Source organism: Cuculus canorus, chromosome 2 (genome assembly GCF_017976375.1).
Source record: "Cuculus canorus isolate bCucCan1 chromosome 2, bCucCan1.pri, whole genome shotgun sequence".
Taxonomy (NCBI): domain Eukaryota; kingdom Metazoa; phylum Chordata; class Aves; order Cuculiformes; family Cuculidae; genus Cuculus; species Cuculus canorus.
In genome coordinates, this window is record NC_071402.1 from 109440443 (window position 1) to 109462582 (window position 22140).

A 22140-nucleotide genomic window follows, 5' to 3' on the forward strand; every position below is an offset into this window, starting at 1 on the left:
ACTTGTGAAAATGGTTTTACTTCCTTAGGTCTCTTTAATAGTTCAAAGTCCACACCCTGAACTTGCCTATCACAAGCTGGATCAAATACACAAGCAATGCTCCAATTAGGATTATGGTATGTCAATTCTTGTTTGATCATTATTTTACAATTCAGTAGTTCCATTGACTTGCACTCATGAAATGATCACATTTTTCACGGCATTGTTTGCATGACATTTAACTGCAATGTTTTCATTTATTTATGTTTATTTTTAAAAGGCACAACATAAATTCAGGCTCAAGATAAGAAAAAAACACCATGTTGGGTTCTGATTTTGCATCTTTCCTGGCTTTGGCATTTTTTTTTCTTAAGCAGAAGCATAAAGATGTTCCCTTAAGGCCTATCTCCACAATGAATTGCTCATAAAACCTGCATCAGCCTTTTTTTCACAAAGGTTGCCGTTAAAAATGATCACATTCATCCACATTACTGCATTTGGCATTCCATAGTCAACACCACAGTTCTCTAAGAGCCACATTCTAACAGTTGCTGCTAAATATTCAGCTTTTCAATCACAACCACTGCAGTCTTTTTATAATAGAGATGCAAACACCACATAAAAAGATCAAAAGGTGAATCAGCAACTTATCTAAATCACAGTAGCCCCAGATAAATTCTGCCCCCTTACCATAAATCGATTACTGCAAATAATGTGTGGAAAGAGTTGGTTGTGGAAGGCATCTCATATCCTACTGAAAATTCAGTACATACCAAACTCAAAGATTTTTTTCAATAGTTAAAAGCTTCGCATTTATAGCTATCAGTATAATGAAACCATTGTGAAGTATTTAGGTAGGAGCAAAAGAATATACAGGCACTTCAGTAGCTGTGCTATTGACTGCCCCCTCCACCATCCTGCAAGTTTCACTACCTTTATTTGTATTATTTTAACTCTAACAAGTATAATGCGAACAGATTTAATCCTAAAGGCATGTGCAGCTTGAATTTCCTACACAGAGGCTGTAAATCTAGAATGGGAAGCCTGAAATCGTTAAAGTCACATATTTATAAAATCATATTCAATTAGGCTAAAAAAGTGCAATTTCTGTCATCATGTCATAAAAAGATGTGTTTTTCTCTCAGATCTACTATAAAGAAAAGCCCCCTATATTGTTACAGATAGAGGCTGTTTTCAATCAGTTACAAGGAGCAATCCAATTACTGGATGGTTTAGTGCAGTAACTGACTCCAGACTAATTTAATTTCTTTAGGTCTCTAAAGATCAATTGATCTGATTTGTTTCCCTCCCCAAAGGCTGTTTAGGAAAAAGCAGGCTTAAATACCTGGAAATGAAATACAAAGCTCTGTACACTTTCACACTACTTAGGTCATTCGGAAAAGCTGGAACTCACGATAAATGAGTGCTCTCTTGGCCCTAACATCACAGGATGCTTTACATTAGCATCACTGCACAGCACTGCAGATTATGTATGCACATGCTACCTGCAAGCGTGCTTAGGAAGCAGCGCACGGAAGGTATTTTCACAGCTTCTAGATAAATATTATCTTTTCGAGAACTGTGCAAATGTGCATTTGGCCTGCATGGTTATTTCCCTGAGACAGTTGATTTCATAGGAATAACTAAGTTTCCACCTAGATAGAGCAAGTGTCATGCAGTCCTTTTCAATGTATCACCTTCATCTTGTAATGCATATTGCATCGGACATCAAGCAAGAAAACCTTCCTGCTGTCATATCTCACTTTGCTATTACTTTTGCTTTATATCAGATTCCTCCAAGTAGTTTTGCTGGTACTAAGATGAAATCTATAGAACCAGTGGGCTCTCAGAGAATGATGTTCTCATCTGCCTAAATATTTTGATGCTGGAACTGAAAAAAAACTTGATATTTCTAGACCATGTCAGATAACTTTAGAAATCCTCGAAGTCTCTTACCTCTTCTCCGTTAACACTTTTACCGTCTCATTATTTGATGTGTTAGGCAGCAGCTTTTGGTTTATTTAATACTGCTGTTGCCTGACCAGTGTTAAGCTTTCCCAAATCAAAAGAAAACTTTACCCAAACTTGGACTCTCAAATCTAGAGATTCAATGTCATTTCAATGCTTTTCACTTTCTATTTCATGTACTAATTGTACATTTCACATTTGGCTACCTTATCTTTCACGGCAACATTCAACCGTGGGCTAAGCTGCCTATCTCAGTCTCTATTCTTACACTTATCAATAAACAAAAGGGCACTGCGGTTTAAGCTCAGCATTTCTGACTCCATGCCATGTGCTGTTATAATAAGATGTCCTCTGGAAAAATTCCCTTCGTATCCAGCACTACGATAGTTGGTTCATCTGCACAGAGGTAACTAAGTTTTTCTGCCAGCTTATCTATTCAGACTGTCTCAGCCCTTGCAAAGCTGTGTCATTTGATATTGCCTGTCTGTAAAACAAGGAAGCTGAAATGTGAAAAATCAAACTCTTCTCTTCCTACAGATCCTTTCTTGACTATTTATTGACTTTGTGAGCGTGTACTGCAGTTGACAAGCTTGCTCTCCCAAATTACTGTTCTTTCACCCGATTACTCAATGGATCACTAATGATCTGGCTACTAGTAAGGTACAAAATTACACCCCTATTTCCCAGCCATGGAGCTGCTTAGATTGATATACTTCTGAAATGCTGTAAATACTTTCTTTAGCTGTATGGATAAGAGTGCATTGAGCAGTTTGTCCCCTACATGCACCCACAAAACTTGCTTCAGATACATCTGGATATCCCCACAAAGAAAGATAGAGGGGTTTGGCTTCTCCAAACTCTCCTTCATGGTTGTGTGCTCCTAAGAAGATTAGGATAAGCTATATCCATCTCCATTGAATTCTCATCCAGCCTAAAGGACACAAGCAGCTTAATTTGCTTCATCAGCTAAACTATTTGACACTATCTCATAAAAATGTGATGAGCTGGAAAGCTACCAACAAATGGAAGCTTATTTCCTACTCAGCTATGGGTTAATGCTTCTGTCCCTGTGGCAGCAGTTGCTTGTAATGAGATGTACACACAAAAAACTCAACAGTTTCCAGATAAAGCTTTCCCCTGATGCAGCCTGCAGTACAATTTTGGTGAAACAAAAATGGCATCTTTGTCGTCAGAGTGGGAGTTATGGGATTTGTCCTGATGGCAATAATTGCTGACTTCAGTGTCTGGGACTGCTAAAGTGTATTTTGGGAAGCTCCTCTCTCTCTTTTCCACTGTGTGGAGCAGTGCGGAGCTATAAAGATATTTTTCACAGGACCACTGCCCTTGTTTCGCAGTGACCCAATTCACAGCCTTCAATAGGATTAAATGGCATGATAAGAAAAAAGCTTTTCATTCTGAAGTTGTAAAACTGACCCTCCCCCCCTTCAAGAATTCATCAGGAAGATGAATTTATTGGTCCCAACTGGAACAGATGTCAAAACTCAAACCAGCTCTTTCTTCATAAAGTTTATACGTATTTTTAAAGGAGGTGGAGGAGGCTTACTGTATGCAAGAAGATAACGTTAAAATGCACAGCTTCTCAGGAGTTGAAAGGATGCTTTTTCCTACAAACTCTCTCTTCCCTTTATCTTATCTGCATGGAAAGTAAACAGAAAGTTCCCATTACCTCTCGATATCAGTGAGTCTGGAAGAGTCCCGGAATCCTTTAGCAAAAGGGTTGCTGTCAATTTTCAACTTTGTTATCTGAAAACACAGAAAAGACCAACGCAACATGAATGTAGTGTTAAGGTATTGCAGCATACAAAGTGTTAACCAATCCATCCTCCTGACTTCAATGCTAATTTTATCCACGCGCCTTGTGTGTGTGCACGCATGCTACTCTTGAAATGCTGCAAAGCTAGAAAGGCAAACTGAGGTGTATTACAAATACGGTAATGCAAAAATTAAAGGGCAAAGTGGGCTCAGCCTTCATGTTACACAGTGCAGGAAGAACTCACGCACGTACAGCGTTACTGCTTCCAAACACTTTAACAGCATGAATCAGGTTGCCTTTCCCATGAGAGATACACAGCATCCTGCTGAAGTCTGAGCCTCGTTGATGGAGCTCCACATCAACTAGTATGAGCCCAAATTCTGAGCTGCCTCCTGCAGATGCAAATGCCCTCAGCCAGAACTACCAGCCATCACAGATGGACAGTTTAACTGGTTTTGCATGGAAAGAGGCTGAGGAAAGGAAGGAGGGAAGAAAAATGTAGGGAGAACTCAGATTTAAAATGCCAGAAAGGAGTTAAAGGAATGACCCCATTAAAACTATTACCGTCCTGGAAAACAGAAGAATCTCCTCCCTTCTACCAACCTGCCCAGCGCACCCTGTCAGCCTTTTCATTCTGCCAGAGTAATCCACTGATCGAGAGTCCCTCTGCCCCAAAGCATCAGGGCTCCCCTTAACTTTGTAGTGACATTTTTCAGGCATAGGTTCTGGCTTCCAGTGTATTTTTGGGGGATAAAGAAGAAAATACACAATTGCCCTCCTGATATTTTCTAGTTGTGCAACAAAATGAGATTTGGTGAGTAAAACCTGAGACATCAATATTTTGATATTCTGGCCTTAGTACTTCTAAAAGTACAACTGTAAGTGGGAATTAGAGCTTAATGAGGGTAACACAGGACTTGTCCTGCAAGCCAGTGAATGCCACCAAATCTAACCGAAGCCCATGAAAATCCACAGGTCTCAGCATTTCAACTGAACAGCTATATTAGCCTGGCTCTCCTCAAAAAATAAAAAGCCTGTACTGAAGAGGACACAACCTCAGTTTTAATAGTTGGCCCTTGAGACTCAGAAAGAAAGGGGATCTTTTCCAAATCCTCAAACAATCAAACGCTCTCAGCAAACAAAGGTATTTCAAGATGGAATGGCTTCTCCTCCAAAATTAAAATAAAAGCGGACAATTGAACCCCACCTTTCATTCTGAGAAAGAGGTCTTCTAGGAGGGAAACACAGAGAGGGAGGGGCAGGCTTACCAAAACAAAACCTGAATATTTAATTACTGGTCTGCAGTACATGAACGATGCGCTGAGTGGCTGCTCCTGCAGCCACTACTCTGGGAAACTCACTGCACCCCTAAGCTGCTACCTTCCTTGCCCCGTGTTTTGGGTCCATTAGGGTCAAGCTGTCTGAAAAAGGTCCTTGCTTTGAGTCACTAAGCAGGAAACACCCAGTTCACTGGTTGTTCCTATGGGCTGGTCAAATGGCTTGAGATCTCTGTGCTGGCTGAGAGTTTGAAGCTGTCCCCTCATGGAGGTTGAAATGACGGAAACTACAGTGAACACTAGCCTTGTCACAGGATCTTGTCTCATCCTACTCCCAAGATATCCATAAAGCCCTTGAAGTGGTCATATGGCAAAGAGTGATGTAGTAGTGCTTCATATACACAAATATTTTTATGGTAGCATTTTGAAAACTACCTTGAAAAAAAAAGGCAAGGTCTAACTAGTTCCACTGACTTAGGTCACCAGCACTCCAAGCCAACTACACTGCAGAACAATAAGGATGTCTCTTCATCTCCTGAGCGGATTTTCACCAATCAAACTTCTATTTTCCTAATATTAAAGATTTAGTATGACATCACAAGAGGAAATTTCTGTATCCACCAAAGCCAGATGAGACTCACAGTCATTTATGGCCATATTTTTCCTGAGAGACTGTCTCACAATCGGAGAACATCTGCTAGAAAGCATTTTAAAATGAAATCTGACCTACAATTCAACTCTGTGGCAGTGGTTTGACTGTTTAAATAAATGCATGCCCTTTAAATCTTAAATTATGAGATAGTTTGTTGAAAGTGTAATGTATTTAGCTTTTATCTAATAACCTCCAGAAATGTAATCAACCCCTCCCTTAAAACAGTTCTGAAAGAAATGGCAAAAATGAAAAAAGGCTCCATTTTCATTAGTCATAAATAAAATGACAGCATCAACCTCTAGGGGTTCCAGAGATATTCCATTGAGAAATTTTCGAGGACTCAGTGTATGTGCTTTGGGAAGGTTAGTTTAGAAATCTCTGTTGTAAATATTGTCAGTAAACACAAATCTATCTTACAGAAATAAATTCCAAGTTTGGTTGGTTTTGTGCCCATTATTTTGTTGGTTTCCACAGAAAGTCAAGTGGAAAAATCTAACTGCCTGGCCAAACATTATGTTCTTGAGATAGCCAGGTGCTGAATACATTCTCTGCTGCATTCAGATACAAACCTGAGTTTAAAATCAATATGTTCTGGTATTAAAGACTTAAAGCAGTATAGAGAATCTGTCATAAGGACCGACTTACTACTACTGTTATCTTCAGAGCTTCTTTAGCCTCCCATATAGTAGTTTCACTTTATTCGGAGCATTTAGAAATTAATTATTTTTCTTCATAATAAGAAAGTGCCATAGTCATTTAGCCCTTAAAGCACACTCTGCATCACACTGAAGCCAACAACATATTTCCAGTGACTTCAATGTTAAAACCCTATCCACTGTCAAGCAGAGCCCCTGCTCTCTGATTGTTTATATACATCCTAAAATTACTCATTAGCAATCCATTGTTATGATCTCCTCCATTTCGTATATATTATTCACTGGCATGCAAATTGAAGTTCAAACATCTGGATGTAATCTGGGCAGCCTCTGAAAAGCATATCTCTGAGTGATTTCCCTTACGTTTGAGCTTTACAGCTTAATTAGTCAACTTTTTAAGCCCATGAAATCATCATATGCAAACCAGAATATCTCAGCAAATAGCTTGTGGCATGAAAGATCACTGCAAATAAGAAGAGTTCCTTAATGAGCTATAATTAGAAAAGGACTAAACGATAATATACCAACAGATTTGTATAGACGAAGGGAAGACAAATGAAAGCTTCTTTCATGTCATCTTCAGTCCCATGAATAACCCTTATGGCCCTTTGAAGTTTGTTGGATTATCCGTATATGTAAGAATTACTCCTGAATATAAATTAGGTTGGGCAAGGACACTACAGACATTGGCATGGAAAGGTAGATTATATTAGAAAGTTTCCTGGTTTAGATTGGGGGAAAGGGAGTTTTCAACAGGACAGGGTTTAGTTTAAGTCCATGGAAATTCACAACTGTACTCACCAATTGATTCTGGTAGGCGGTAACAGCTGTAAAAACTGTTTCTGGAAAGATAAATGTCCTGAACTCTTCCGATTTCAGATTTAGCAAAGAAGCTGTGTGATCCTTCTTCTTAATAATGTGGACCCTTGGCTGGTACTTGTGCATGGAGTTCAAAATAATCTGCAAGAAAGTGAGAAGGTACTGTCCTGAGAGGACAGCTAACAAAACCCTCAAAGGCTATAAAACCATAGGGGAGAAACAAGATCCAATTAACACTGCAGGGGAGACATCTGAAATCTAACGAGCCAGGGGCTGATTTTCAGAGCAACGTCTCAGGCTCCTTTGAGCTGTTCCAGAAAATGAAGCTGGAAAAGCAGGTATCCCGGGAGTTGGTTTCCTCCTCTCACTCCTACGCCACTGGTGAGTACGCAGTTTTTAAGAATAAATACCTGTTCCTACAGGTGAAGCATTTTACATACAGCATTTGCTATTGCTAGCATGTGCCCCAGTTTTCAGGTGTCAGCAGCAAATGTAGATATGTAATTCTTGAAAGTTCATGATTGAGAATCCATGCTTGTAAAAATATGCAGATGCAGAATGAGAACAGCCAGAAACCCCCCCAAAAAAAAAAAAAAAAAAAAAATAAAGCCCAACAAAAAAACACCACTACCACAAAGCAGGTGACCAAAAAAAAAACTCCCCAGATCCTTTTTACAGGGGCAAACCTTTAAAGCAAACTGCTTCACAGATGCTCTTCACCGCAGACTACCAAAAGTGACTGCAAGGAGGAAAACCAGTACAGAACCCCCAAATGACCACGTTTTGCCATTTTATCCTAATTAATAACTGTTTACGAGCTCCCAAGATAATTCTAAATCTAATGTAACAACTAACCAATTTCAGACTTCACTGGCATCACACCGAGAGTCCCACAAGTTTTAGTTACCACTGGCTGGAAGCCTGTTTGGCTGCCTCTAACCACAGTATTACAATATAAGAATTAAATACAGAGCTCAGCTCGCACCAGTCCTTGTTTTGGATATAATCACAGTCACAAGACCAAATTGGCAGTAGTGTGGGTGGTTCTATTTTGCAGGAGCCATAATGACGTTACAGCCAGCTCTGTACATCTGGAATAGCTAATGTGCATGCCTCAAAAAGCATGAAGTTCAGCTGAAACACAGCAGAATTGGTGCAGTATTTCATGCTAACTCAGTCAATGAGAAAGGCTGCATATTGCATTGGAGCAGGGAGCTTAGATACAGCTTTGTCATGGCTAAAATTTCCATCAGTGCATTCTTCACTGCTCCTTTGGTGCCAAATATTGTTCTGATTCACACTGACTTTGGGGGAGGCACACAGCAACAAAAGTCATTACAGTGATGGGGAACCATCATCCGAGAAGCACTGCATGTCCTTTTTTAACACCTCAGGTCCTTTCTCAAATCACTTCACTAATTTATATATTCAGACACACAACGGCCATTGACCTTGCCATTAATAACCTCAGCACCTTTCCCTTCTTTGTAAAATTTTGTCTTACCAGCCTTTTCACTTGGGCTGCTCTGAGCAGCTGGAAAAGACATTTTAAAGGATGATAACATGCATGGTGAGGAGCTTACTGAGGGGTTAGCCCACAGAGCTCAGTGCTTCCCATTGCCTTTCATGGCTATGTTATGGCATTACATCTGAGCAGCAGCCGAGCGGAAGGAGGAAAAGGCTGTGACAGAGCAGCTCCCACACATTCCCTTTCCTTTCACTCCTCTGTGAATAAAAATTGTGATAAAGAAACTCCATTTCTCAAACAAGACCACATAATACTTTATAAAAGTTTTCTGAAACCAGAAGGGAACACAACATTCTTTGCCTCAATGCTCTACCTGTGCATTCCCGCCAGAGGCAAATAAGATCATTCAGGTACAAAACAAGTACCAAATGCAGCCAGAAGGTCACAAAAGACCCATGGCCAAGGTTAAAGTCACTGTTTCCGTTTTGTGAGGGTCTTTGTCTCTAACGCTCCATCTGCATCCCTGAACAGGCTGCCAGCATTGCAGTACTCACTGATAATAAAGTCAGCAGGATACTGCAGAGATACCTCTTAATATCCATGCAACTTCTTATGTTAGGACCATCAAAACAGCTGAAAGGAGTTAGATACACAGGATGCCCTGCACAGAGTAGCCCCCAGGGGTGGTCTCAAAGTCCAAGCCGTTCCCTACCTGCACGGTGTAGCTATCATTACATCCGAGATGCCAACTCTGTGATACTCATGCTGGCATGCCTGAGAGAAATGTCAGGTGCACATATACTTACAGTAGCCCCCACGGCACACGCTTACTGGCAGTACATTGTGGTCACAGGCCTCCAGCCCTCCCATCTGCCCTCGTGATGACAGCCTGCGGCAGGGGAGATGACCAGAATCCATCCTTACAGGAACCTCTTTGCTGTAAGGTCAGGCAGGTTTGTAGGCATCTGGCTCCCACTGGCTACAGACTGGTGACCAGAAGCAATCTGGATGCCAGCTGCAAAATCCCTGAGGTAGCTTTGAGTTCAGGAACTATGCTGTAAATGCGGCTTCCATATTCACTGAAGAAGAGTGTTACCAGGCAAAGTTTGCTTTCTAAAAGCATGGAGGTTCCTAACATCTGCCAAGCTGACTTTAAAAAAAGAACCCAGGGTATAACTCCCTATGGCTATTTTGAAATGCCTGCTTTCACAGTTACTTGTTGGTCATCTTAATGCCTTTGTGTTCATTTCTGCAAAGATTTACGTGGTTGAATTTTGCTATCATAAATGCTAGAAAAGAAATTACAATGCTGTATACAGTCATGGTTCACCTCACCATAAACCAAAAACAGTACCACCTCACCTAAGTGCAACCAAAAGTCCTAAAAAAAACCAGTCTGTGTGAAAAACATCACCAGAAATTGGGAAAAAAAAAAAAATCATAATCACAACTGCTCCACAATCAAAAAAATGGGAATTAGTTGCTTGGCTGTAAAAATCCAGGGAGAAGCCATTTCCTTCCTCTAGTAAGGAGATCTGAAAGTGTTTCCATGGAGCAAGCTGTATGTCATGCACACAGAGATAAGACTTCTTCCTAATGCTTGCAGAGAAAACGTACGTAACTATGGGGTTATGCACACTGCTGAAGATACGCAAGCAGAGATGCTTGTCAACTCCAAAAGTCTCAGGATAAGAGAAAACAAACAAATGCTTCTTCTCTTCAGATTCTTTTTCAGGAAATGAACCACCCTACAAATAAACCACTACAATTACCTTAAAAACCAAAAGTGTTTTCTGGAGGATGAAGAAAGCAAGGAACTAGAACAAACTGGAATCAGGTTGGATCCAGCTTCTCTACCTATAACTAGGACTTAAAGGTGTCTTTTAGGTCATTAAAACTTTGTCATGAACCAACAGGCCATATCAAATATAATTAAGAATTTAGCAGGTCTTTCAAACTGAAGGGAGAGGTTTCAGGAGGCATTTCAATTCTCCCCTTCTCTTAGTACATGGGAGCTTAGAAATGCCTCTGGTCAAAGCACAGTTAGCCCTCCTTAAAGGCTCCAAGGAATGATTTTTTTTTTCTTAATTCTACTAGGGATGCAATGATGTTATTTACATACATTCAATAAGGCGGCACATAAAACAACACCCTCATTTGTAACATAAAAGCCCACAAAATATTTAAAAAGGAATGCTCCACAGAGTCGTGACACCTGTCACAGAGCTCTCTATACAGGATCGAGCCCTCAGGGCTTATTCTTCACTGAACATGCAAAACTGCACTGACTTTTTGGTTGTCCAAACCCTTTGCATAAAGAATGGGTTCCACCTCTTCCACTTCTTGGAAAGTTAATCAGGAGGCCACATCTCAGAGGCTACAGCTCATTTTCTGCTACTGCCTGTATCAGAGACAATTACATCTTCTTGTTCCGTCACGTCTCTGTTCCCGACAGCTTCTTAGACCTACTACTTCTTTATACTCATCTGGGCTTCTGGGAACTGCACTGCTCCTAACTAGTTTGCGATATACTGCTGCAAGCCCTTTATTAGAGGCACACATGGCCCCTGTTATGATGAAAAATGCTTCTTTTTAAGTGCGCACGTATACTGCTCTATCATCACTCAGTGATAGAGCCCACAAATCTTCAGCTTTGCCCTTCTACAGATTATGAAATAAGAGAGAGGAAAAAAAAAAAAAAAAGAAAAGACATTCTCCTCCTAGTCAGGAAGGGAGCAATAGTGGGAACTGGATTCAAGAAAAATATACCCACAGGCAGAACTTTACAAAAGAACACCACACAGGCATTTATCTGGGCTTTGTCATTTTTTTCTTTTAAACTACTTTTCTTGTTGTTGTTCCCAGGATGTATTCTAAATTATCATGGCTGTAGTTCAATTTTTAGGTCTTGAAATGAATAAAAATTGTCTTTTGCATATGAAGCATTTGCACAGAACTCAGCTCAGACAAACAGCCTGTCTCACACCATCCAGAGATGTAAGAAATACCACACTAGGGGAGAGATTTCTGATACCGTGTATGTCATAGTTATTCAGCATTAGAAGTTAGTTACCCCTACACATGGTTCAGCATTCAAAATCACTCCTCTCTTCCCAACATCACATTTACTAACACTACTTTGCACTCATTATTCTTAATTACCAATTCTAAGCCAACAACCCTTTCAAATCTGTCCCTCTGTTCCTTCAGCCTTCCTCTAGGGAATCACCAAGCCCAGAGGAAACACTTTTGTGATTTGGAGGTGGTACAAAGCTGTAGCTGGTCTTGCACTTCACGGGAACTTTGGGGAGGGGACAGGACCCAACCATCTACCATAAGACAGTCAGATTGCTGAAGGAGTTGTCCCCACTGATGGAGCGTATCAGGAGCTCATGACTATCACCTCTGCATCCCATTTACCAGCTCCTAGCCTCAGGGCTTGTGGCAACAGACTGGTACCAATTAGAGCCGGGACCTGCCTCCTTTGAAGATCCAAGTCCATTCTGTGGCACCTTGACTTGCAGGTAGCCTACAGTTATTCTGAGAGCAACTGAGGCACACTTATTTTTACAATTCAACAGCCCTTGCTTTGGTGTCACATCAGTATTTTCTACGGACTCTGTAGCCATGCTGAAAGTCTGAAAGTACAAGATCTCTTATTGACGGACCCAGTGCTAACAGGTTGGCTGTAATGAGAGGGAGCTTCCAAACACACAGAGAAAAGCATCCAAGCTTGCTAGCCAGTGCACGTGGCAAAGCATACTGCCAAGTCACAGGAACATGTGGGCACAAGCACAACAAAAAGCTCACCTGCCTTCCTTCTCTTCATTGCTTTGATGCTTGTCCTCACTCTGAACTTGTCCCCAGTGGATGTCCTGCTTCTGACAGCATTAGGAGCACAATTTGAGTACTTGCACTGACCTGAGCCCTACCTTATGAAAGGTAAAAAAAACTGATTTCTGAAGTCACCTGTTCCTCTACAACAGAGATTAAACCCCAACGTGTTTAAGCTTTGCTCAGTGTCGTCCTGCACTGCGGTTTGAAAGGCGGGCCAAGAAAGGTGTAACGTGGGGGCCACGGCAGCCTTTCCCCATTACTGTTTATCTCCCACAAGCTCAGCCCTGTGGCACAAGCTAGTGATTCCACTTCAGCAGTTCCTCTGCTGTTTCCCACAAGGAGGGCTACTCACATGGCCATGCTGATCCAGCTCATTGTTGGTGAGTTTGACTTTTTCAAAGGACACCATCTGCTTCAGCAGTTGCTCTCCAGTGAATGGCGAGTCAGGGTGCACGTACAACCTGAAAAACAGAGGGATAAAGCCTGCTCATAAAAAAAAGTCTCACCTTTTGGCTTGTGTGGGGGCATTACTTCTGTATGAAATTAAAAAGCTCACAATATCTTGCTTTCACGATAAGTGGTGGTTTTACAGGTATGAATTTCCTGAGAGCTTAGGGTGATACAGAGCTGCTACTCAAACAAGACACACACGTTCTTCCCCAAATTAATGAATGCCTGAAGTATGACCATTAGAGAAAGACAATGAAGCAGATTATTTGAGTTGTTTAATTCAGTGGAACATAATGAAGAATACCATGTCCAAGTGCTAGATTGCTCTCTAACCATACCTATTACTTTATCTAGTTATCTAAAATGGAGACATTAACTAACATTTGCTGTTGTGTCTTTTCCCAAATGAAAAATCGATCATGTCTTTCCCCACAGCTGTACTAACAAGCACTTAAAATAACAATGACTACAGCTCCGAGAGAAAAAACATGGTGTCATAGAGAGATAATGGGGGAATGTAGATAAAGATGCATTTGTCTTTATATGTAACATTAAGCTGTGATAATGATTTTAACCTGCACTCGATCACATATTAGCTGTGGTGACATCTGTTTATAAGAGGTTGAAGGCTGCAGTCCAGCACAGTGGTCTGACATGGAAAAATTAATTGCAGGTCTGTAATTAACAATACACCACTTAGGAAATTAAGCAGAAGAAAAGGAAGCATGGAAGACATGTAGATACAATGATATATACTTTATGACTACACTAATTACAAGTACCTGGCTATTTAAAAACAGTGATTTTACAGGAATGATGTATTGCTGAAAATTATTTAACTCAAGACATTCTTTTGTGATACTGAATTAAGAGCTGAACTAGACCTTCAGCTAGTGCAAACCAAACTCGTTCTGCTGCTGTCAGTGTCGGTTATCACTCACTGAGGGCCTGACTCTCATTTTGGGTAATGTCTTCAGCCACATGGATAGAGTTTTTCCCATCAGGCGGGTGGGGGGGGCAGCGCTGAGATGCCAGGTCAGAAAGATAAGCATTTGTTGCTATTGAGCTACAATTTTGGTTAGGCAAGAGAATGGAAAAAACACTAAATGACGAGGTTTAAGTCTCTGATAGACTACGCTGATCCTTAATCAAGGAACGCCCGTACTAAAGACTTCCAGGAGCACAACTCTGTTGCTCAAAGAAGGAGATTCAATTCTGCATTCTCCATTTTTGCCAATAGTATCCCCAAGACACAGTGAAACTAAAGTCTTACGGGCACAGCTTGCTTCAGATGTGCAGGATGTTTTCCTTAACTTGATCCAAAGCACAGTTTGGCTGGTATAACTATGTCCACGGGAGGGATACTGAGCTAGGGTTCCTGTTGCAATAAAATATTCCTAACATACAGGCATCCTGACTGCTGTCAACTCTGCTGATTGCACTGCAAGGCTCATGAAAAATCATGATATGCCTGAGAACCCAAGACCTGGAATCCTGTTGTGTCAAATGAATTTTACCTCTCATGAAAATTAACCTTGCCTTCCTGTAAAAAAAAAAACAAAACTGTTAAAATAACAGTCTTTAGAACCATGAGTTAGAGAATCAAAACATTAAAGTTCCCAAATATGTCCTGTAACATTTCAGTTAGCCCTGTGATATTCTTTTTTTTTTATTTTTTTTTTAGTCTAACTCCTGATTTTGACTTTCTGGATAGCTAATGATATTTACCGTGATCATAGAGTGCCAGACTCAGCCAGGTTTGCTTAATCAGGACCAAAGATCCACACTATTTCACATAAGTGCTGGGGAATGAGTAAAGATTTTCACGTGTCTAAAAGCCGAGCACAATTGTTTTACACCATAAATGGTTAATGCTTGGCACTGCTTTCAAACTATGAATTGCCTGGATGCTAGCAGAGAGATATGAGGAAGTCACTGAAGGATGGGCAGCTAAATGTTTGATACATGAAAGTATTAATAGACTGCACTTTTCTTTACCAATTTGCTACATGCTGTCAGTCTCACTGCAGAATGTGGTTCCACCTGGTGAACTACACCTATCCACACACTTCTACAGCCTGAGCTTGTGCACCTTAGAGAAGAGAGTTGAAAATTAGATGTATCACCCTCTGAAGCAGAAGTTAACAATACCATGAGGACCCACAAGCAAACAAGTTAGAGAAATAAATGTGAACATTCCGGCACAGCACACAAGGCTCTCCCAGAAGTTTGCATGGGCTTTGCCGCCTAAGGCCGGCCAGATGCGAGGGGCTGCTCACTGCAACTCACAAAGGCTTTAAGAGCTATATTTGGATGTGAATTTTCTCTGTTGTATATAATGTTTCATGATACATGCAAGGTTTATGTACTGCCTCCTTCTTGCATATTTTGGAATGCGACACTTATCTCCTTCTATTTAGGTTCACAGTTGATCTAGTCCTACAAGCCCTGTGCATACTGCTTTTAAGTACTTTAATGCCTCAAATAATATGCAAAATATAATATCTTTCAAAGGTTTCTTACCTAGAGTTCTCTGTAAGGATGGAAACACTAAAACTTCATTAAACAAATTATTGTTGATAAATACAGTAAAAAAAATAAAAGAGACTTTTGAGTGAAAGAAAGGAGGCAAAAAAGGAAGAATAGTGAAAAAGGTACGCACTGAAGTTTATTAAATTGATGTTCCACACAGTCTTAGCAATTCGAAAAAATAAACTAAATATCTCATAGGAATTCTCTCCTCTGACAGCACTTGAGAAAATTCACAAATGACTCTCTGAAAAGTATTTTTATTTAAGTGTTCGTTGCAACATAAGCTTGTCTTAAACGTTGACAGCAGGAAGATAGGGATAAAACTGGGTTTTATAGAAAGTTCCCCAAAGGGCTAATCTTTCAAACAGAATCACAGAATACTTAATAATTTTGGAAAAAAAAAAAAACCCGTCTTAGCGTTGAAAGTTATTTTTATGATGGAAAGAGTAAGACACCTAATGGGTTCAATCTTGCGAAGTCTTACACCCATGCGTAATGTGACTTCTGAATAATTCCCCTGATGCTGTTGTGCCTATGCAGATACAGGCAGTGATGTACGTGGGGTGTTAGCACCTTGATACTAGTGCCCAAGCACTCAGCACACCTACCCTCCTCCCTGACATCCCTCAAGCAACGAGAGTTAAAACCAAGTGTTTGGAGAAAAAGAAATCATGAATGATAACTTCATTAAGAGCTCTTGTTACTAGAGCAGGACCAAACCTGTTTTGTGATGGGAGGAGTACTACTTTTAATCCGTTTGAGCAAGACTGAGGTTTCCCACCTCAAAAGATGCATTAACACCAGAAAAAGCACTAGTAATGCAAACATCGGCATGCTGAACCTCTTGACATCTTTTTCCTCACCGAGTAGGAGCAAAAGAAACAGAAAGTACATGAATGTATATGCAAGTATTGTTCATACAAAGAAAAAGTAATCTGTGCCAGCGCTATGACTCACGGTCTTTTGGCTAAGCATTCTGAAAACATCCTGGAAATAAAACAGCACAGATATACATTTGCACATAAGGGCACTGACTTGCCGAGGACCTTAAAGAACAACCATGTCCAACCATAATAAATATTAAGATCCAAGAAGGTTTGACCCTGGCTCTAAGACAGTCAGTAGGGCAGTTGCTAATTATTCCAGGGATCAATCTCTTGCTTCATACTCTTGTATTTCCCCACTGAATGAGTCTATGCTAGATAGTGTGAATTAGCCACCTTTTCAAAAGTATTCAAAAGGGCACTTGAACAGAAAAATAAGAAGGGGGGAACCCTGCCTTAAAACTATTTCCATCCTTCCCTTATTTCTTCTTTTGATGTTGGCTGTTTTGGAGCAGGATCCACGTTTTTACTTTGGGTTTTGATCAGTGCCCATTACAATACGTCAAATGAAGCCCTCAGACGTTAACCACATTGCAAGAAGGAGCTTTTGGCCATGAAAACAAAGCAGACATAACTCGTAGGTTGCTGTCTTTAATCACAGCTTTTCTGCATGAGCTTTTTATTTGTTTACTTCCCGAGCTGCATTCTAGAGATCAAGAGTCAGCAAGATCTCAGTCAAACTAATTATATGAGGAAAGTGTGCAGGATTTAGTCCCTATATTCACACATGAAAAAATGTGCTTCCATTTCTTGTGTTTCACTTCTAATTTCTGACTTTGTAATAAGCAAGTTCTCAACCCTGGGCTAAGCCACCTGGTACGGATCTGTGTGCCTGCACAGAGCCGTCCACAGAAGGTTTCTTTGAAGCCAGAGAGGCATCATGTTATTTCCATATCTCCGGCTCTGACTCAGCAAAGCCGTTCGACATGTGCTTCAGTCTTATTGGACTTGAGAACTTAAGTACGTACTGAAATGCTGGGCTGAATATGATGTAGCATGCGTCTCTGGTGAAGCACCCTTCTACTTTACAGCCTAATGCTGTAGCCTCAGTTTCCTGATGGTGACGGAGTCAGCCATAAATTTCATAAGCAGAATGATTTTAGAAATTAATTTTCTACAGCATTTTGTTTCTGTATAGAAAAGGGGGAGGACAGAAGAGAAATTTACTTGATTTTTTTTTTTTCCTAAAGTCTCAGAAAACGTCATGATTTCTTATCAAAAACAAAAACCCCGAACAACTGTTGTAGAACTGATTCGTACTTTGCCTGCTAAAAGAGATGACTAAAAGCAAGAATAAAATTATTTGTCAGCTTACACCAGATGTGTTATGAAAAAACAATATACTTTCAAGCATAAACAGCACTGAACTGTAAAGCAGTATATCTACTTGAATTTGGCTGGCGGTGCTTGCTTTGCTTTTCGTTATGAGATCAAATACCAGAGGGGGGCAAACCCAAGAAACAAATCAATATCTTTTCTTATTTAAAGCTTTCTTATCCGAATTGTGGCAAATTTAATTTTTAAACACACACATATATATACACACACACACACAAAAAGATACTTTAGCCAAATCCAGCATGCCTTGGAACATTGAGGATTAATCAAACCTCAAGCAGAGATTTGAGGCACGATTCCACATCACAGAAACTAATCAGAGTTTTGCAGTTAACATTGTTGAAGATGGACTCAAAAATCTCAGAGCACTGCTTGTAAATAGCATGGAAAGATTAACAGCAAGCATTTCTTGAAGGAAAAAAAAAAAAAAAGTAAGAATATAAAAGAAAGACCAGCAGTAAAATCTACAAACCTTGCAGGGAGCGGAGGGTCAGCTTTCCCAGCCACTAACCAGGAAGACCTGTGGTAGGCATATCTATATCTTTTATTGTCCACAGGAACTATATCCATTAACACAATGTACTTGGCTTCAGGGTCCACTCCTGAGAAGGAAACCCTGATTGTAGGAAACATTCTCCTGAAATAAAGGCAAAGCAGAAAATAAATACATGGATGGATAATGGAAATAAGAGGGCTTCTGAAAAGCTGTTCAAATTAAGAATTCTAATTTAAGCCACTGGGAAAAAAAATTAAGTATTTATTGATTCTGCCTAAGCACGATAGAAGTTAAATCCTCTGTCTCTTGTGGGCACAGAAATAGCAACTTGAAATCTCAACAAGTTTTCGGAAGCAAAAAGAAAAAACAGTAAAAGTAAAAAAGCAAAAGAGAAATATACTTTTGCCTATTAGTTAAAAGCACACAACCATTTCAGGAAATATTTGTACCTAAGATACAGAAGTCCTTAAACATGGAATTTTTTTATGGCGTTCATACCAGCGTTAAGGAAATATTGAAGAATTATTTCCATTAATATTCTTACATAATTCAGATGCGCACTGTTTTAAGCCTGCCCTCGATATTTCAGAGAGGATTTTTCAAAACGAAACTTTCCTTTCTTGGCTTGAATTTTGACAAAGCGCAACTTTAAAATGTAAGATTTTGCCGTAGTTTAAGAATTTGAACTTCAAACTGAAGTTTTTATACATACTTTTTTTTAAAAAAAAAAAAAAAGAAGAAGAAAAAATACATTCTAACTGCTACTTAGACAACAAAAACATCAGGGATCCACATTAATAACAAGTAATTTGGGGCGCACAAAACCCGATAAGATATTTGCCTCCTCCGGACTGCGTTTGACTGACCTAAAGCGAAAGCCTCACTGAAGAAACGGCGTGGTTTGAGATGACGGGAAAGCCTGGGATTCTTTTGCACGTTATTTGCAACCGAGAAAGAAGCAAACCAAACCAAGCCTTGACTGAATTACTTCCCTATCACCTCGCATTTTCCTGTGTTTACCAACCCAGCTCCGCAAAAAAATTCCCTGTGGCGCACGAAGGAGCTTTTAGCCACAAACCACATCGTGAGGGACCCAAACAATGTTTCTACCCACCCGCAGGGTTGATTTCAGCCTCCCGCAACCTCCGAAGGGCTGCAATTCACGCTCGTTTTCCCTTAGCCCATCCGTGCTGCTCTCCCAGAATAAAAACCTGTAGGATTTTGTTTTGCTTCTCCCTCTTTCCCCGGAGGGATCCCGGTCCTGCCCAGCCTTACCTCCCGGATTTGGTGATGATCATCTCGGTACCCAGTTCGTGAAACTTGTCCCAGAGCTCTTTGGTCTCCAGGCTGCAGGAGATTTTGGCCATCTCCTCGCTGGGGATGATGGGGGTGGTGGGGATGAGGGGTTCGGTGCACAGGGACGAAGGGCTGGTGCTAAAATCCCCGTGAGGGTCCAAGCTGGATAAGTCACTCAAAGGCTGGGCGCAAGAGGATTTCTCAACGAATTGTTCTGCGGGATTTGAGAGAGGAAAAGAGAGAGGATTCAGCCAGGACGAAGGCTACCACCGAGAAAATCTAGGTTCCAAAAAAAAAACCAACCAAAACCCAAACAAACAACAACAACAAAAAAAAAAACCCCAGGAATTTATCGTTCAGCTGCCCCTTTCGGACCCGCAAATCCTCTCTGTTTCTTAGGCAACAGCTCACTATTTGAGGGCAGGGTGATGATTTTTCCGAGATAAGCTGCAGGAAGAGCCCGGAGCGGCGCCTGTCCCGAAAGGATCCCGAGGAAGGGATGCGCGGGGAAGGGAGGGATGCGCGGGGAGCATCCCCGCCCGGGTTTTACGCGCTCCGAGGAGGCGCGGGGCGGGCCCTGCGCGCTGTCCCCGCTGCTAACCGAGGCGTCCACGGAAAGGTCACTAACTCTCATTAAACCGGGAAGGGCTGAGGGTCACTGCTTGGGGAGCGCGGGCGGCTTCTCTTCGATTGCCCCGCTGGCAAAGTGCGCACCGCAGTGAAGATTCCGAGCGCGGCCGCGCAGGCTCCGCGGGGAAGCGAGCTCCTAACACCCACGCTTCGCCGGGTGCGGGCTCACCCGCCCGGAAAACCGGGTCTACCGTGCCTTCCAGCCGGTTTGCTGAAGCTGAACACGCTCCGTCGGCGACACAAGCGCCGGAAGAAGATGCGCGCGACAGCGCAACCTGCGCGGGTGCGGATACTGCCGCGGGTGCTGGCCGCCCGCCTCGGCTGGGTACCCCCTCCTGCGAACCCCTAGGGGCTTCGGGGGCTCCAGAGGGTCCCCTGGGAGTTTCAGCCCAAGAAGAGGACAATAGGGAGCGAAGTTGTCGGAGGGCTCTGCCCTGGCACCAGGATCCGGCGCCAAGGAAAGGGATGCGCACAAACGCCCCCCATCCCTACGGGGGAAGATTTCGCCCGGATCTCGGGTTAATAAAGGCCGCGTTACAGGCAGAAATTTCCCCTCCGTTTCTAACTGACCGGCGCCGTGCAACGACTCAAAAAAAAAAAAACCAAAACAAAACAACTGTGAAATTAATTGAGCAAGCAGCTTAAGGAGGAAAAAAAGGGGGAAACAGGAAAAAGAAAAAAATAGCTACGTTTCACACAAGACCGTGTAAATATGTCAAACGGGTATACTACAACATTCCCGGCCTACGTTATCTCCCAGACTAAAAAATACAGTTTACAATGAATCCTTGGACTATGTGAAGTCCCTTGAGCCAACTGATGAGATGGAGCAGAGGTTGAGAGCGCTGCCTTTTCTAAATTCCTTTAAGTTTGACTGTAACGTTGTTCATTGGCATCCTGAAAGCCTAATACACTTTCATTTAAAATTTTTTTTATATAGTTTTCTGCGAACTCTTGGATACACGCAGGGATCACAACCCGCAGAAATTGTGGGGGTGGAGGAGAAGATGCTCATGCTTTTCTAAAGCCTCCGCGAATCTGATTCGAGGCAACCGAACAGAAGCGAAATCGCTCACCAGAAAATCGCGAGGAATGACTACAAAAAGTCCTCCCAGTCGATGTAGAGCAAAACAGTGTGTACGAGCCTACAGCGAGTAGCTGCGTAGCAAAGAGGATTTCAGGTCTCCTTACAAGTTTTTCTACCCAATGTGAACCTACGCACGACACCGGAGACTCTCTTAGTTGACTTCAAAAAACATAGATGACTCGCAACAAATATTTAAGAGGCTTATTCCGTACCAGCGAAGAGAAACGTAACTACCTGAGGGTGTGAGATTATTCTACGAACGGCGAAGCTGGATAAACAGACGGGATAATTTAAACCGGAGGAATTTGGAGAATGGTTTATGCTATAAACCGCCTCGCCTGAAAACGGCGGTGAGTGATGCGGGGGGCTCGACTGGATTTCGCTGTGCGGCTTTTTCTTCCGCAGGGAAAAAAAAAACCTACGGGCAGGGAGAAGCCCGAAGCCTCCGACCCGGCAGCCGGAGGCTAATCGGGAACAGACGGACGGGAGCTCGGCGCCCCACGGACACCCCGGTCCCCACTCACCCAGGGGCTTGATGGTGCTCTCGGGGGACTCCTTGTCCTTCGAGCTGCCGCTCGACATGAGGGCGGCGATGGAGAAGGCGTTGGCCCGGGAGGAGAGCTGCGGCTTGGGGGGCGGTGTGTACTCCATGGCCAGCCGGCGGCTGTGCTCGGCGAGCGGCGGGGGCAGCGCTGCGGGGGGACCGGGGCGCTCTGCGCCCAGCGCTGCGCCTGCCCCCGCCTTAACGCGGGGCCGCCGAGATCCTATCGGCCGGCGGCCAATCGGCGCCGGGACACGTCAAGGGCCCCGGACCGGCCGCGGAGGAGGGGGCGGAGGCGGCAGGAGGAGGAGGAGGAGGAAGAGAGGGGAGGGCTTTGCCCGTCCGCGGGGTGGGCAGGGGGCGGCTGGCTCTTGGAGGGGGGTCCCTGCCTACCCTCCCTCTTTGGGCAACCCAGACCCGCTCCCTGAAGAGCCCTCGGCTTCCCTCCCCTCCTCT

At 42.4% G+C, this 22140-nt stretch overlaps 1 protein-coding gene across 1 annotated transcript in view; it reads right to left on the minus strand.

Moving 5' to 3' along the window:
• Window positions 1-21906, minus strand: part of TBX20 (T-box transcription factor 20) — a 40157-nt gene extending 18251 nt beyond the window's left edge. Inside the window, exons 1-6 of the mRNA XM_009567849.2 lie at window positions 21668-21906; window positions 19406-19640; window positions 18107-18271; window positions 12783-12891; window positions 7108-7266; window positions 3635-3711 (exon numbers count right to left, since the gene is read on the minus strand). Of these exons, the coding sequence (XP_009566144.2) occupies window positions 3635-3711; window positions 7108-7266; window positions 12783-12891; window positions 18107-18271; window positions 19406-19640; window positions 21668-21794 (872 nt within the window). The 5' untranslated portion in view covers window positions 21795-21906. The remainder of the gene's footprint in view (window positions 1-3634; window positions 3712-7107; window positions 7267-12782; window positions 12892-18106; window positions 18272-19405; window positions 19641-21667) is intronic.
• Window positions 21907-22140: the final 234 nt, after the last annotated feature.